Source organism: Manis javanica, chromosome 10 (genome assembly GCF_040802235.1).
Source record: "Manis javanica isolate MJ-LG chromosome 10, MJ_LKY, whole genome shotgun sequence".
In the NCBI taxonomy this organism is placed as follows: domain Eukaryota; kingdom Metazoa; phylum Chordata; class Mammalia; order Pholidota; family Manidae; genus Manis; species Manis javanica.
This window is the reverse complement of record NC_133165.1, coordinates 79250911-79265746: the sequence shown is the minus strand read 5'-3', so window position 1 is coordinate 79265746 and position 14836 is coordinate 79250911. Positions and strand designations below refer to the sequence as shown.

Below are 14836 nucleotides of genomic sequence, written 5' to 3'. Positions count from 1 at the left end.
AACTTCACAAATGCTCAAGGTAGGCAATGAAGAAATAGGCTTTTTATTGTTAGAGAGAATAAAGATACAGAACTCCCAGGCATATACTGGGAGGGGCAAGGCTGCCATTTATGGGCTCAGGTCTAGGCGTTTTATGCTGGTTGCGTCCACGAGGAAGAGCAGCTGTTTGTTTTCTGTAGGTTCCTGTCAGAAGGCCAGCTATATTTTAGCCAATCATACTACAGGTCATTTATATTTTTAACAAGTATGCCTTGGTCAAGCTACCTGAGTTATCGTGACTTAATAGTAAAAATGGTTCTTTATCAGGGAGGTTCAGTGAGAACCTTCTTACACATTGTTGCATCGTTCCAGCTGCAAGTCTTCTGTTTTTCACATTCCCAAGGTCCTTAGTAAACATCCCGTCCTTTCCAGGGCCCTTATCTTGCTCTAACTGGACAGGGCACCCCCCCCCTCCCTCCCCCCCGCTGTCCTTCTCTGTCTCAGTAGTAGGAACACTAAAGATAATGGAGACTAGTGAATTGAGGGAAATTTCAGAAAGGAAATAACTGCTGGGCAAGGTTCAAGCTTTCAAAACAAGGAATATTATAAGTCAAAATGGGACTGAGCCATGAGCAGGAGAAGAAATTTCATCCTTAGAGAGAAAAGTCTAGGCCTAGGCCACATCTGCTGCAATGTCATCCTGTGTCTCTCACACACACTCACTTGGCTGACCTAAAGAGGTCAGTAACAACAGTGATAAATCGTGTTGATACCATATACCCTTGACATTGTGATTAAAATGACATTTTACCTCTGGTTTTCCTCCCCAAAACGCATAAACTAATCTCATCATGAGAAAACATTAAACAAATTCCAACAGGGGGCATCCTACAAAATACCTGACCAGTACTCCTCAAAACCATCAAGGAAACAAAAAGAGTCTAGAAACTAACAGCCAAGAGGACCCTAAGGAGGCATGAGACACAAATGTAATCTGCTGTCATGGATGGGATCCTGGAACAGAAAAAAAAATTAGGTAAAAACTAAAACAATCTAAATAAACTTTAGACTTCTAGTTCATAATGTAGAAATACTGGTTCATCAATAGTGGCCAATGTCACTCATTACGGCATTTTATTAGCATGGCAAATGCCATACTAATGTAAGATAACAATAGTAGAAATGGGATGTGGAGTATATGGGAACATTCTGTATTATCTTCGTAATTTTTCTGTAAATCTAAAACTGTTTTAAAAAATAATTTGTGTATATGTGTGTATATATATATATTCCCAGGTTTAGGAACTAATTCCAGAAGATCACTGACCACTGTTAATATATGTAAGTGAGGTGTACAATAATGAGACTGGTTGGCCCCACACATCACTCTTTCTCATTCAAATGAGTTGTCACTTCAAGGAAGTCACTCAAGAAGCTTTTCAGCTTTGTTCTAATAAGGACACTGCTCAAAACACTCTGAGAATCATCTTCAGAGTCTATAGCACACATGGCAATGAATATTCATTATCTGCAGGTGGATCTGATTTATGCAAATAACCAAAAAAACTCAAGCCAAGACTGATGAGTAAATGGGGTCGGAATTCTGGATAGTAAATGTGTTTCTGGAACTTTAGGATTTTAGAAAGGTAATATGGTACACACACAATATATAAGGCAACAAAACAAAAGGCAAATAATCGGGTCTGGTACAGCACCCCTTAATCAAACAAATTAATATTCCAACAGTGAGATATGTGAATATTCACACTGGGATAAATGAAAGTGGGATAAATGAAGCTATAAATAACCTCATGTAAGTTTAGGAGGTCTGCCACAAAATAAGTTCAGATCAGATTAGGTTTTATCATCAAATGAGTAATGAAAAACTTCCGGTTTTCGTGATTTTTTTAATTTAGAAAGAGAATTGTGGACGTGAATATTTAATGAAGACATTCCATCCAAAGCTGGAAGCCCGACTTACCCTAAACTCTTCTCCTGCAACCCCTTAGCCAGTCATCAAGTTCTATTGATTCTACTTACTATCTTTTGAATCTGTCCTTTCCTCTCTACCCTATGCCAATGATTTAATCTAGCACTTTTCTTTCCATCTCTCACTTGGACACTTTTGTTTCCTCCAAACTGGCCTCCCTGCTGTTTGTGTAGCCATAAAACTCTTCCTCCACGCCTTAGTGTAGATCTGACCATACCACTCCTGCCTTACAAAGTCTTTATGTTTCCAGGATATCTCCTATGATGAAGTCCAGAGTCCTTAGTGTGAACTAAAACATAGCTGTAAAGAAACAAATAACTAAAATGGGGAATTTAAAAAATAAAACAAACAAAACAGATACAGACTCATAAACACAGACAACAAATTGGTAGTTGCCAACCGGTGGGGAATGGACAAAATAGGTGAAGGGAATAAGGAGGTACAAACTTCCATTTACAGAATAAATAAGTCACAGGAATGAAAGGACAGCATAGGGAGTATAGATGATAATGTAACAACTTGGTATGGGGACAGAAGGTAACTACACTTATTGTGGTTAGCATTTCATAATGTATATAGTTGTAGAATCACTATATCATACACCCGAAACCAATATGACATTGTAGATCACATTTTAGTTTAAAAAAAAGAAATTACAGTGCTATTGTTTGTTACCAATCCCCAATGAAGCAATTTCAGAAACTAAGTGTAGGCATTTAGAAACTTTTATAGCAATTTGACAGAGAACTTTTATAGTTATTGAATCTAATAAAAATGGGTATTTTTATTGTTTTTCTAATAATTCATTTTTAATGTATTTTATAGAAGTAGTGGACAATAGGTTGGAAATGTTTTTAAAATCATTTCTTTACTATAGTTTAAGCACTAGTCTTAATGAAACAGCCTCAAACACTTCTCTGAGCTTGTTTTTAACCCCCACCCCCATCCAGCAATAATGAACATTTCTAGTTTCTCAAAAATATCATTCTATTTAATCCCTCCATGTAAATTACATTGTTCCATCTTCATTGTTCTTTCCTCCTGGAAATCTTATTTATACTTCAAAATCCTAGGCTGCATCACCACCTCCTTTGGAGGTCTGTCTAAACCTACCCCTCACAACCCTAGGTAGAAGATATAACTTGCCCACTATACTTCTGTGGTTGTTTATATCCCTATTATCACACTAAGTTGTAGTGATTTGTTTGTATGTCTATCGTCCCCACTAGTCTCTTTAAATCAGAGGTTAGGATTATTTGCCCTTTTAACATTTCTTGTAATATGACTACACTGAAGACCAATGCTCCTCAGACTGTAATTATAACATGATACCAGAAGAGGAAAAAAGGAGGAGCACTACTTTCTATTCGTATTTTTCATAAAATTCATATTTGTCAGCAAGGACTTCAGCCTTCTACCTTTAGCACCTGGGTATGAATTAATTTACCAGAATAGTGGACATTTCGAAGGCCAAGCACCAGACTTGTAAGACTCACTGAAAACTTTAAGGAAGGAAGGAGACATGGAAAACAAATGTCTTCACTGAAACACCTTTGCCCAGGTTCAGCTCCTTTTGGAGTAAAATTTGTGTTAACTGCCCTTTTCAAAGTTGCTCAGGCTTGGGAACAGCATCATCAACCACCATTTCAGAAGGCCCACCAGAAACCAGACCTTGGAGGGCTCCTGAGCTTAGAGTGAAACAAGCCACTGTAACTGAAATGTGTACGGAGCCATGAGGCCAGTGAGGGTTGGGGACAATTAATTTTGCCTAGAGGGGATGAGGAAGGAGAGGGTCCAGGAAGGTGACATTTGAGCCAGACTTTGCTGAGTGAACTGATTTGCCTGATGAAAACTTGCAGAGGGTGGGTTGTGAGCACTGCAAACTGCTAGATGAAAATCTACACGTGCTTAGGAGTGACAATCCTTCTGGTCAGCAATTTCCTCACCCCTCTTCTATGCACTTTATTCATGACCTTCTCCCCAGTTCTTGGGAAATTGGTACTGAGGATACTGTTTCCCTGCCTGGAAGAGATCAGTATAGAAAAATTAATCCTTGAACAGTGGGATCCCTTGCTCTGCTCCGTATGCCTCTGAGAACACTAAGGCGTGTGTGGGGTGGGGAGAATAGGAGAGTCGGGTAGGGGAGTGGTCCTGAGCCACACTGGGGAGAATAGGGCCCATGGAGAAAAAGAAGAAATCTAAGATTTTTGTGTTTGTTCCACCCCTTTTTGTCATCCCCACACACCTCTCTTATCTTTGTTTTTCTACAGTTTCTCAGTCTCAGGCTCTTTGTCTCGGTCTCTCTCCGTTTGCTAAAGGCTGGAAATTCCTCGTTATCAACGGAAGGGAGTAGGAAGGGAGTTGGGGGAGGCAGGAGTGGGAGGGAAGCGAAGAACAGACATCTCAGCAGCTCTAGCTATGGGGGCGCCCTGGGCCTCTGGCGGGGCTTGACAAATCAATGGTCTTTTAAATTTACATATTTTTAAATCCACACATAGGGGCACATATACAAACCTAGAGAGAGAGACACACACAGGCATCCAAGCGGAAGTAAAGAAACGTTTAAATACATAATATCAGGGTACAAAGACACAAACTGGCAATATCGTCTTAAATTTGCTTAGCATTTATAATTTACGTAGTTTTCCTGTATGTTCTCTCATTTGAACCTCAGGACAATCCTGAGAACTAACGATACAAACACTCGAGACTTCCACTCTACACAGACCCCTCCAAGCTCCGCCAGGGGTCGGCCGGCCCAGCCAGCTCTTTTCCCCTGGTCACCCTACTGGCCGAGCTCCTGCTCCAGGACCCAAGCTCTAGAATCGGCTCCTCCTCGATCCTCTGCCCAGGGCAAGACCCAGGCGCACAGCGCCTAGTTTGCACCCCCGACTTGCTTCAAGCCCTACCCTTTCCTCTTCCCGCGTCCCCCTCTGGATCCGGGGGCTCGGCTCCGCCCCTAAAGACCCGCGTGGGAGGGAGGGGGGCGCCGGGAGCAGCGGCTGCGCGGGCGGAGGATGTGCGTCACGGGGAGTGTGGGCGGGGGGGCAGGAGGCACATGGAAACCCGCGGCCAGCGGCTGGCAGCCCAGACTCCAAAATAACCGGGGGGGTGGGGCGCCCACACACTTCGGAGGGCGCCATGGGGTGCCCCCGGGGGGAGCCGGCTAACCTTCCAGCATCTGGAAGGATTTGGAAGGGGAACTCTGCTCACTCCCCGTTTCGGAACGCTTAGTGGGATGGAGAAGAGACTCTTAAATACCGAAATCCCCCCGTGATGCAACCCTCCTCCCCTCCTGCCCCCACCGGAGATGCAAAGGTCCCCTCGCCGAGCCGGAATGAAGAACCAGCCCCCGCCCACACGCCCAGGCCCGCCCCGAGCCACTCAAATGTGCGGACTGGCGGGCGGGGCTGAAGCTTGGACCAGGAGCCTTGCCTATGGCCAGTCGGCTCGCTTCCCGCCGGACAACCACCCCTCCCCGCTGCCTTCCTCTTCTCGGGGGCCTGGTGCGCCCGCTAGTCCCCCCACCCAGCTCTCCCAACCGTGGGCGGGAGTGTAATGGGAACCAGATGGGGCTGGAAGGAACAAAGGGGGGAGGGGTGGTGGGTGGCGGAGGGGTGCTCGGCTCCCGAAAGGAGCTCCTCCCTCCAACGCCTCCGCCCAGAGCCACGTTGGACCTTCCCTGTCTCCTGTCTGCCACTAGACTTTTCTCGGGCGCAGTCCTTTAATAGACGTCCCTAAAAGGGGTGTTCTCCCTATCACAGCTTTGCCACACAGAATTCCCCAAAAGCGGGTTCCAGGCCTCAGCAAATAGGGTGACGAGTAGAAGAAGGCGCGGTACCCATCCCATTCGAGCCTGACCTGTGCGCTAACAAAACCGACGCGTCCAATCAACGCTCATCTAATGGCAGCTTCTGGTATAGCCCGCCCACTCCGGTTCTCCAAACTTAGGCACGGACAAGAGACGGGGATGGAGGAGGCCTGGGTTTCCAAGAAGGGCCTCTTTAAATGACCCCTCTTGGAGATGGGCATAGCGCTGGGCCAAGGGTCAGCCGAGGACCCTGCTCGCACGCCTGCCATTGGGCATGCATGGCCCGTGGGAGCCACATGCACGCACTAGAGGAACGGCGCTCGGAGTCCTCGCAACTTTTCCCGGCTCGCTCCCAACCTCTCTCTCCGTCTCTGTCTCTCTGTCTCTGTCTCTCCCTCCCTCTCTCCCTCTCTCCCTCTCTCCCTCTCTCCCTCTCTCTCTCTCTCTCTCTCTCACACACACACACACACGGCGCCGCGAAGCCTCAGCGTGGGCAGCGGGCGGCCGCGTTGGTGTTCAGGCGCGTGTGCTGGTCCGTGCGCTTCTCTGGGTCTTTGTGTACCTGTGCGTGGTGGCGAAATTCAGCTCCCCGCTCCGAGGAGGTGGGGGAGGAGGAATGTCGCCTGCTGGGCGCTCACGTGGGTACGTGGGCGCGGAGAGGGCCGGCTGTGCATCCGGCGTGGGCGGCACGGAGCGACCTCGCCCCGCCCGCTCGGTCCCCAAGCCCGCCTTCCACTCCCGGCCTCGGTCAGCTCAGACCCCAGTTCGGCGCCCCGGCTCTGAGTCCCCGCCCCCGCCTCCTGCTCCCCAGGTCTCCGCCTCTCTGTCTCTCGGTCGCGGCGTCTCCACAGCCTGCCGAAAGGCACAGGCGCCCGTCCCCCCACCTCGGCCTCCGCCCCGGCTCTGCCCACGCCCTCCGCCCGCCTGGCAGCCAGCGAAGCGCCGGGCCTCGCTCCCGTGCGTCCTGCGGAGGCGGAGGCGCGGAGAGGCGGCAGTGCCGCTGGGGAGGGGGGCAGAGGCGCTTACAGTGGCGCGGAGGCTCGGAGAGAGGAGACGTGGAGGGAGGGACTGAGCCGGACGGCGGCGGACACGGCCTCGCGCACCGGGAAGAGTGCAGCGCGTCCCGAGCGCCGAGCGCGGGTCATCGAAAACGACGCCCCCCCGGTGGTCTCCGGCCGCCCATGCACAGAGCGCCCTCCCCCACAACAGAGCAGCCGCCGGGAGGAGGGGACAGCGCCCGCCGGACCCCGCAGCCCAGACTCAAGTTAGTGGGCAAAGGGAAGCGACGGGGAGTGTAGATGGGTGGAGCTGGACTCAGGAAAGGGGTCCGGAGGGCGGAGGTCGAAGGAAAGGGGGACGGGGGTGGGGGGTGGAGACTGATGGAAAAGGGGGTGCGTCTTCGAATTAGGGGACCCTGGGAGCAGGCAGGGAATCTGATGAAGCCGGATGTGAAAGAATAGTACCTAAGTCTCCACTCCCCCCACACCGTTTACTCTGCGGGCATGACCTGTCATGTGAGACCCTGCAAAGAATGTGGGGGACCCAAGCTCCAGGGGAAGCCCAGGAGCTGTAGCTGATACCAGTGCCGGTGGTGGGCGGCTCAGCTGGCTCAGTCTGCGGTTGGCACGGAGCGCGCGGGCCCTGGGTCCGGGAGAAGCCGGCGTCTTCGAGCCAAGAGAGCATGAGAGATGCCTTAGGCGTCCCTCCCTGTTTCTTTACCTTTACTTACAGCGTGAGGAGAGGACTATCGATGTGCAGGCCCTCTTTCAAGGGGCCTGGAGCTTTCCGCCGCTGCACTTGGATATGTGGGTGGAAAATGAGGGAGAAAAGGGTAGGCGGGAGCCCTGGGGCGGTTTTCGCCCACAGACGCTACCACTGTGGGAGTGTGTACAGGCGGAACCGGCCCCTGAGCAGAACAATTGAGGAACTTCTCCTGTCCCCCGTGCCTACTATAGAGTAGGTGAGGAAGGGCACTCTGGGAGAAGGGACAGCTGAGGGGCATTGGACAGCCTGGGAGAGAGGAGAGTCCCTGGGACAAAGAGCAGGAGTGTGCAGGAATGCCTAATCCAGGGGAGAGCTTCAGAGAGCGGAGCAGGGGTCCACCTGGCTACTGAGAAGGAAAGGGCCACACCCCTCCTCAGTCACCTGGGCAGCATGCCAAGAGGGAGTGAAGCTGGCCAGCAGTGGTCCCAGGTGTCCACTGTGGGGACGACAAGGGTCCTACATTCACCTCAGTGCGGGAAGTCACCTTGAGTAATGCTGTGACTGCTGGGTGTTTAGGGTGGAAGGTGAGGATTGTATTTTGGAGAGGGAGGTTCATCCAACCCCCATCCCTACCTCCACCCCCGCGGGGGTTGTGCAGGCTGGTCTCAGCACTCAAGGTATCCTTGCCCTAAGCCAGAAAAGTACAAACTGAGGGTGTTAGCTAAGAGCCTTTGATTTCTGCAGAGACTGGACTGGTTTGGTTCTTCTGGCCAGTTTGACATGGTACTAGCATGGCTATGCTTGTTACCTGTTTTCTCACAGTCTGTGCTCAGGCCTGGACACTAAGCAGACAAAGCATTCAATAGAGGGGAAAAGCAGGCAAGAAAAAGGACAGTTGTGACTGTGGGTTACCCTGCATGGGGGACTTGCACTGACTGCCCCCTCTCTGTCTTGTGTACCTCCTTCTCAGGCCCAGTGCCCGAGCCATGGCGTTGCCTCGGACCCTGGGGGAGCTGCAGCTGTACCGGGTCCTGCAGCGCGCCAATCTCCTTTCCTACTATGAGACCTTCATCCAGCAGGGAGGGGACGATGTGCAGCAACTATGCGAGGCTGGTGAGGAGGAGTTCCTAGAGATCATGGCACTTGTGGGCATGGCTACCAAGCCCCTACATGTCCGACGCCTGCAGAAGGCACTGAGAGAGTGGGCCACCAATCCAGGGCTCTTCAGCCAGCCAGTGCCTGCCGTGCCTGTCTCCAGCATTCCACTCTTTAAGATCTCCGAGACTGCAGGCACCCGGAAAGGAAGCATAAGCAACGGGCACAGCAGCCCAGGGGAAAAGGCGGGCAGTGCCCGAAGTTTTAGCCCCAAGAGCCCCCTTGAACTTGGAGAGAAGCTGTCACCACTGCCTGGGGGACCTGGGGCAGGGGACCCCCGAATCTGGCCAGGCCAGAGCACTCCAGAGTCTGACGTTGGGGCGGGAGGAGAAGAGGAGACTGGCTCACCCCCTTTCTCCCCACCTGGAGGGGGAGGAGTCCCTGAGGGGACTGGGGCTGGGGGGCTGGCAACAGCTGGGGCTGGGGGTGGTCCAGATCGACTGGAGCCAGAGATGGTACGCATGGTGGTGGAGAGTGTGGAGAGGATCTTCCGGAGCTTTCCAAGGGGGGATGCTGGGGAGGTGACTTCCCTGCTAAAGCTGAACAAGAAGCTAGCACGGAGCGTGGGGCACATCTTTGAGATGGACGATAATGACAGCCAGAAGGAGGAGGAGATCCGCAAATACAGCATCATCTATGGCCGCTTTGATTCTAAGCGGCGGGAGGGCAAACAGCTCAGCCTGCATGAGGTGAGGACCCCAGCCTCCCACGCTTTGCTCGTCTCCCAAGCCTCAACCTGCTTACCTCTGAGAACCCTCACACTCCCCAACTCTTTCATTGCCCCTTGACCAGGACCCCAGGCCCTGACCCCCTTCCTACACCACCCCAAAGCCCAACTACTGAGGGGAAAGCAGAGGTACAGGCAAGAGCCCAGCTGTCCAGCCCCGTGGGGTCAGGACCCCACAGAAGTAGAGGAGGCCCCAGGAGTTCCTAGGAAGCTGTGGGTGTTGGCCTTTGTCTTCCTCCTTTAGAAAGCTCCTTCGTTGTGTCAAAATCCAAGCAAACATCTGATGGAGGGACCTTATTTGTCTGATGGTTGACGGGGTGTGAGGAGGTCTGGGCAGAGGAGGGAGGATTCTGACTGCTCTGCCCTCCACAGCTGACCATCAATGAGGCTGCTGCCCAGTTCTGCATGAGGGACAACACGCTCTTACTGCGCAGGGTGGAGCTCTTCTCCCTGTCACGCCAGGTAGCCCGAGAGAGCACCTACCTGTCCTCCTTGAAGGGCTCCAGGTGAGACTCCCTTCTCCAGGTCCTTCCTAGATTAGAATCCTGCCAAGGAGCTGAGTTACACCCTAATCTCCAGTTCAGGTACCTCTAGGCCTGCTGCCCACCCACCTACATGGCCTGTCTTTAGCTAAATCCACTTATCTAAGGTCTGATTCCTCCTTCCATTTATCTCAGGTTCCCTCTGACCACCCACAAAAATAGTGCCAATTTGGAGACTCCTGGTCAGCCAGTTTCTTTCTGGAGTCTTGAAATAATGCAAGCCCCTCACCAGGTTCCGGGCCCCAACCATCTTGTGTCCCTCACCCTCCTTATTCCTCTCCATCTTTGCAGGCTCCACTCTGAAGAATTGGGAGGCCCCCCACTCAAGAAGCTAAAACAGGAGGTAGGTTTTCCAGGCTGCATGAAGGGGGTTAGCATAGCCTTTCCCCAACACCCTCCCTTGCCAGGCCCTCATTTCCTCATTTGGGGCATCCACAGGTTGGAGAGCAAAGTCACTCTGAAATCCAGCAACCTCCCCCAGGCCCTGAGTCCTATGCACCCCCATACCGCCCCAGCCTGGAGGAAGACAGTGCCAGCCTGTCTGGGGAGAGTCTAGATGGACACTTGCAGGGTAAGTGTGCATCAGAACACTTCTTTTCTTACGGTGGTGGGATGGAGGTTGTGGGAGGAGGGAGCCAGGGGGCAACTGCCTGGAACAGGGTTGGGAGGCCTGGCTGGATGGGGGCAAAAGGGCCTGGGCCTATGGGTTTGGCTGTGTGGTTGAGGGTGGGGTTTGCGGTGACTGTAGTCCCTTATCTGACCCATGCCCATGCCCACAGCTGTGGGGTCATGCCCAAGGCTGACGCCGCCCCCTGCTGACCTGCCTCTGGCATTGCCAGCCCATGGGCTGTGGAGCCGCCACATCCTGCAGCAGACACTGATGGATGAGGGGCTGCGGCTAGCCCGCCTCGTCTCCCATGACCGCATGGGCCGCCTCAGCCCCTGTGTGCCTGCGAAGCCACCTCTCGCAGGTGAGGCAGCCAGCAGTGCTGTCCCCAAGCACCCCCACCACCCAGGCCCACACAGCAATCCTGGTGTCCCTGGGGCCAGGTGGAAGAAAGAGGGGCACAGTCCTCAGAGCTGTAGGAGGGTCGTGCTCCAGCCAGCCAGGCCTTGGGCTGAGGAGAGGAGGACTGTGCAGGGCTGTTCACTCTGGGGAGAGTCTGACCCTATTGGAGCTCTGTGAATGGGGAACTGGGGTGAGCAGGGGCACAGTGAATGGGGCATTGAAGGGGAGCAGGAAGGGAAACTTGGCTATAACTTCCACCAGGGCAGGAGGGTGGAGCAGTCTAGGACTTGGGGGGGTGGGGGAGGTTACCCAGTGTGGAAGCTGAGGAGCCAAGAGGGGGGTGCTTTGTGTGCCGATGGGGAAGAGGGAGTCAGCCAGCAGAGGGCCGGGCAGCGGCTGGGCTGAGAGTGATGCAGCAGACAAAGCCACCAACCCTGGCTTGGTATTTTTAAACTGCGTGTGGGTGGGAAGTGGGGGTGGGGACTGGAAGGGGGGCTCTTCTTGGGGGAGGAGCTGGGAGGCTGGCTTCCTGTATTCCCCCTGATTTGGCTTCTAAGAACTTGATGGGGGGCATGGTAGGGTGGGTGGGGCCTGGGAGGGGGCCAGGGATAAAATGGGGGAGGCAGAGCCTGGGGAAGGGGGAAGGGGAGAGGTCAGAGCCAAGCCACCCCCACAGCTCCTGACAGAACCAGAAATTCCAGGAGAACGGAGGCGGGAGAGACAGAGAAAGAGGCACATGCAGAGACAGAGAGCTACACACAGCTAGAAAGGGGAGGGGGCACACATCTGGGTATGGAACCTCCCTCCATACACACATGGTGGGCAAGAGGCAGTAATTGAGTAAATGAAGCTCATCTTTGCAGCCTTCTCTACCCTGCCTCTGTTCTCAACCACCCCTCTGTGCAGCGTCCACCCCACAGCCTCCTAACCTGCCCCTTCTCCCTGCAGAGTTTGAGGAAGGGCTACTGGACCGATGCCCTGCCCCAGGACCCCATCCTGCTTTGGTGGAAGGTCGCAGGAGCAGCGTTAAAGTGGAGGCTGAGGCCAGCCGGCAGTGAGAGGTGGACTGGTGTCATCAGAGCCAGGAGCCGGACTTCTGGCTCACGCAGACCCTCACACCCTCAATCCCAGGCATCTCATCACAGCCTGGATCCTGCTGCTGCTCTTCTCCTGCCTCCCCACCTGCTCCATGGACATAGAACTATGGAGCTTCAAGCAATAACGAGCAAGGGGCCTGGCGAGAGGACACAAAGAGGGTGTGTGGTGCCCCCTCACCCTTGCCGAGAACAATGGGGCAAGGACTCTGCCCCCAGGGCATTTGGGGTTCTTCCCTCCCTGACACAACACACTCCTGTTCTCTCTAATTTGAACCAGTGGTGTGAGCAGTTGGACTCAGTTTGGACATGGGGGAAAGGGGGACTTTCCTGAAAAGGTCCAGCAGCTAAAAATGGAAACGTTTCCCCCCAGAACTGGGGGCCTGGGAGCACTGGACTTGTTCCTCTCATCTTTTCCTCCCCCATTTTTGTGCTTCTAGTTTGTTTCTTTAATTTAACAAGTGCTGCAGTTTGCCCACCTATCCTCATCTTTCCCCCCAAGTCCTCAGCAATTCTTTCCTTCCTCCCTTTTGGGAGTGGTGGGAGTAGGATCCCCTTCACTGGCTCCCTGGGGAGGCCTGGGTTGGACTCAGGTCTCCCTTGGAGGCTGGACCACAGCACCTGTCTGAGCAGTTAGAGCATCTTTCTTTTCAGATAGTGTACAGTAGATTATTTATTTTGTTATTTTGAAATAAAATTTATTTTATGGCTTAGGATCTATGACCCCCCACCACAAAGAGGGAGAAAGGGTGGTATGGGATGGGGGAATGGAAGGAAGCTGGCAAGAAGGATGGGGAATAGGAAGGAAGCAGTGGGTAGGCCCCCTCATACACTGAGAGGACCACGAGCCTGGGCCCCAGACTCACCCACTATCTCCATGCAAGATTGGCCACTGAAGCTGCAGCCACATACAGATGTCACAGCCACATAGACCCAGCTGGACAAAGCCATACTCAAAGCTGAGTACATTGCAGTTAGCATACATCAAAGAGGCAAGCACACTCACTTGGTGTGTGTGCAGTGTCTTATACTTCCAAACTTGTGGTGTCACTCAGGCAAAATCGGACATGTTTTCTATGTGGCCATACAAGTAACGTGAACATCTCTATATTAACATGTCTCAGGTACACACACTTTCACACACCTATGCACAAACAGCCCTTGTACTTCTGCCCAATCACCTACACATAACCAAACATCTGACTGACAGTAATTTGGGGCTGTTTGGGATTTGTTTTTTAATCTGGACAAAACCCACATCAGTAACCAGATGCACAGACCCTCCCCCTCTTCCCACCCAGGGTGTCCTGTACTGCTTCCCATCACCCCAGGCTGGGAGTCATCCCTCCATCCTATCTACTGCAAATGTGCACATGTCTGCATGTTTCTACACAGGCAGCCTGGGCCCTGGCTGGGAGAGGGTGGAGAGGCCCTCCATGCCCTAAACTGTGCTCTTGCCTAGCCCCCTTCCTGCTCATTCCCATCTTCCAAGGAGAGCTGTGTGTTCTGCATGTGCAGGCGTGCTGTGGTGTGTCTCACTTTAGAACCTGCATTTCTCTTCCAGTTCTGGAAGGTGGGGACGGGTGTGTGGTAGGAAGGAAGGAAGATGTGGATGGGCTCCACCCACTGTGCATTCTTATGGCAGTCTTCCTCTTGGCCAGGGAGTAGGTGGGGGTGGGGGGCACCCCACCTGCTGCTGGCAGGAGCATGGGCAGCTGTCCAGAGCAGGTCTGTGGGGGTGAAAGAGCTGTCTCTGGGTTCCCCCTCTGGCTGGGATCACCAACTAGGGTTGGCCCTTAGGTCCAGGTGGGACATTGAGATCCCAGACTGCCCATAGGGGGAGGGCTGAAGTAGAGGCTGGGCTCCCAAGGACCCTCCCCCTGACTCCCCTTGCCCCTCCAGGAGAAGCTTGGTGAGGTCCTGTTCAGTGGGAGGCAGCAAGGGTGGGAACATGTCTTCACTGACCCTGCAGAGAGGAAGGGGAGAAGCAGTGGGGTAGGCTTGGCATCCACTCCTCTAGCCCCCACCCAGCCGACAGCTCCCAGGCCACCACTCACCAAGTGCCCTGAGGGAAACTTCCAACTGGCTGGCTCAGGCAGCTATCTTCTGCCATGGTCACATCTGAGCACAGCAGGGGCTCAGGGCTGGACACGGCCTGCTCCTGAGACTGGCATGGCATCAGGCCCCTGCAGGGACCAGAAAAGTAAGATAGGAGGTGAAGAGTGAGGCTAGGAATGAATGGGGAGCATGGGATCCAGATGGGTGGTTACTCACTGAGGGAGAGGTTGGTCAAAGGGCAGGCTCATCTGGCTCAAGCTGGGGGGCATCTGCAGGTGAGGTCTGGAGGCAGGAAGGAGGGCATAGTCAGAAAGGAAGACTGGGCAAGGACAGTATGGCAAAGTCAAGACCACTGAATAGCAACAAGTTCGAGGTCCTTATTCTGATGCATAGCCCTCTGCGAGCCTTCTCTAGTTGTGAGCTAAATCTTCTAATCTGTAAAATGTGTGTGTGTTGGGGACTGGGAGTGGGGTGGGAGGAGGAGAGGAGAGGAGAGCTGGATTAGCTAATTCCCAATGCTTCCTTGGACTCTGAACTTTGATGGTTCTAGATCCCCCTGGTCCCCACCCCCACTTCAACTCCTGAGAGAGGATAAGCTGTGCCTTGACTAGTTAGTAAAGCACCTGAGTGTTGCCTGGGGAACAAAGATGTCTAGGCCACTTCAAGGCCAAAAGCAAGGCCAAAACAGACAAATAAATAAAAATCAAGACTGCAGATAAATGACAGTGGATTTCAGGGGCAGGAGAGAGGATACAAATACCTACATA

The 14836-nt window shown here is 52.9% G+C and overlaps 2 protein-coding genes across 5 annotated transcripts in view; one reads left to right on the top strand and one right to left on the bottom strand.

Annotated features, from left to right (window-relative positions):
* Positions 1–6137: 6137 nt before the first annotated feature.
* NAB2 (NGFI-A binding protein 2) lies at positions 6138–12727 on the top strand. 3 transcript variants are annotated; one of them, XM_073213405.1, is made up of 8 exons: positions 6141–7044; positions 7512–7740; positions 8455–9328; positions 9739–9872; positions 10200–10251; positions 10347–10479; positions 10688–10879; positions 11866–12727. In XM_073213405.1, exons 3-8 carry the CDS (start codon positions 8471–8473, stop codon positions 11973–11975), a joined length of 1479 nt encoding a protein of 492 aa, XP_073069506.1. In that variant the 5' UTR covers positions 6141–7044; positions 7512–7740; positions 8455–8470; the 3' UTR covers positions 11976–12727. The 3 variants fall into 3 exon arrangements, with proteins under 3 accessions (XP_017498879.3, XP_073069506.1, XP_017498878.3); XM_017643389.3 differs by lacking the exon at positions 7512–7740 and having other exon boundaries at positions 6143–7044; XM_017643390.3 differs by lacking the exons at positions 7512–7740; positions 10688–10879 and having other exon boundaries at positions 6138–7044.
* The window catches only part of STAT6 (signal transducer and activator of transcription 6), a 15107-nt gene continuing 12942 nt past the window's right edge, over positions 12672–14836 (bottom strand). For both annotated transcript variants that reach the window (XM_017643386.3, XM_073213404.1), the window contains 3 exons: positions 14286–14351; positions 14069–14197; positions 12672–13977 (listed from right to left, as the gene is read on the bottom strand). In XM_017643386.3, coding sequence (XP_017498875.2) covers positions 13788–13977; positions 14069–14197; positions 14286–14351 — 385 coding nt within the window. In that variant the 3' untranslated portion in view covers positions 12672–13787. The remainder of the gene's footprint in view (positions 13978–14068; positions 14198–14285; positions 14352–14836) is intronic.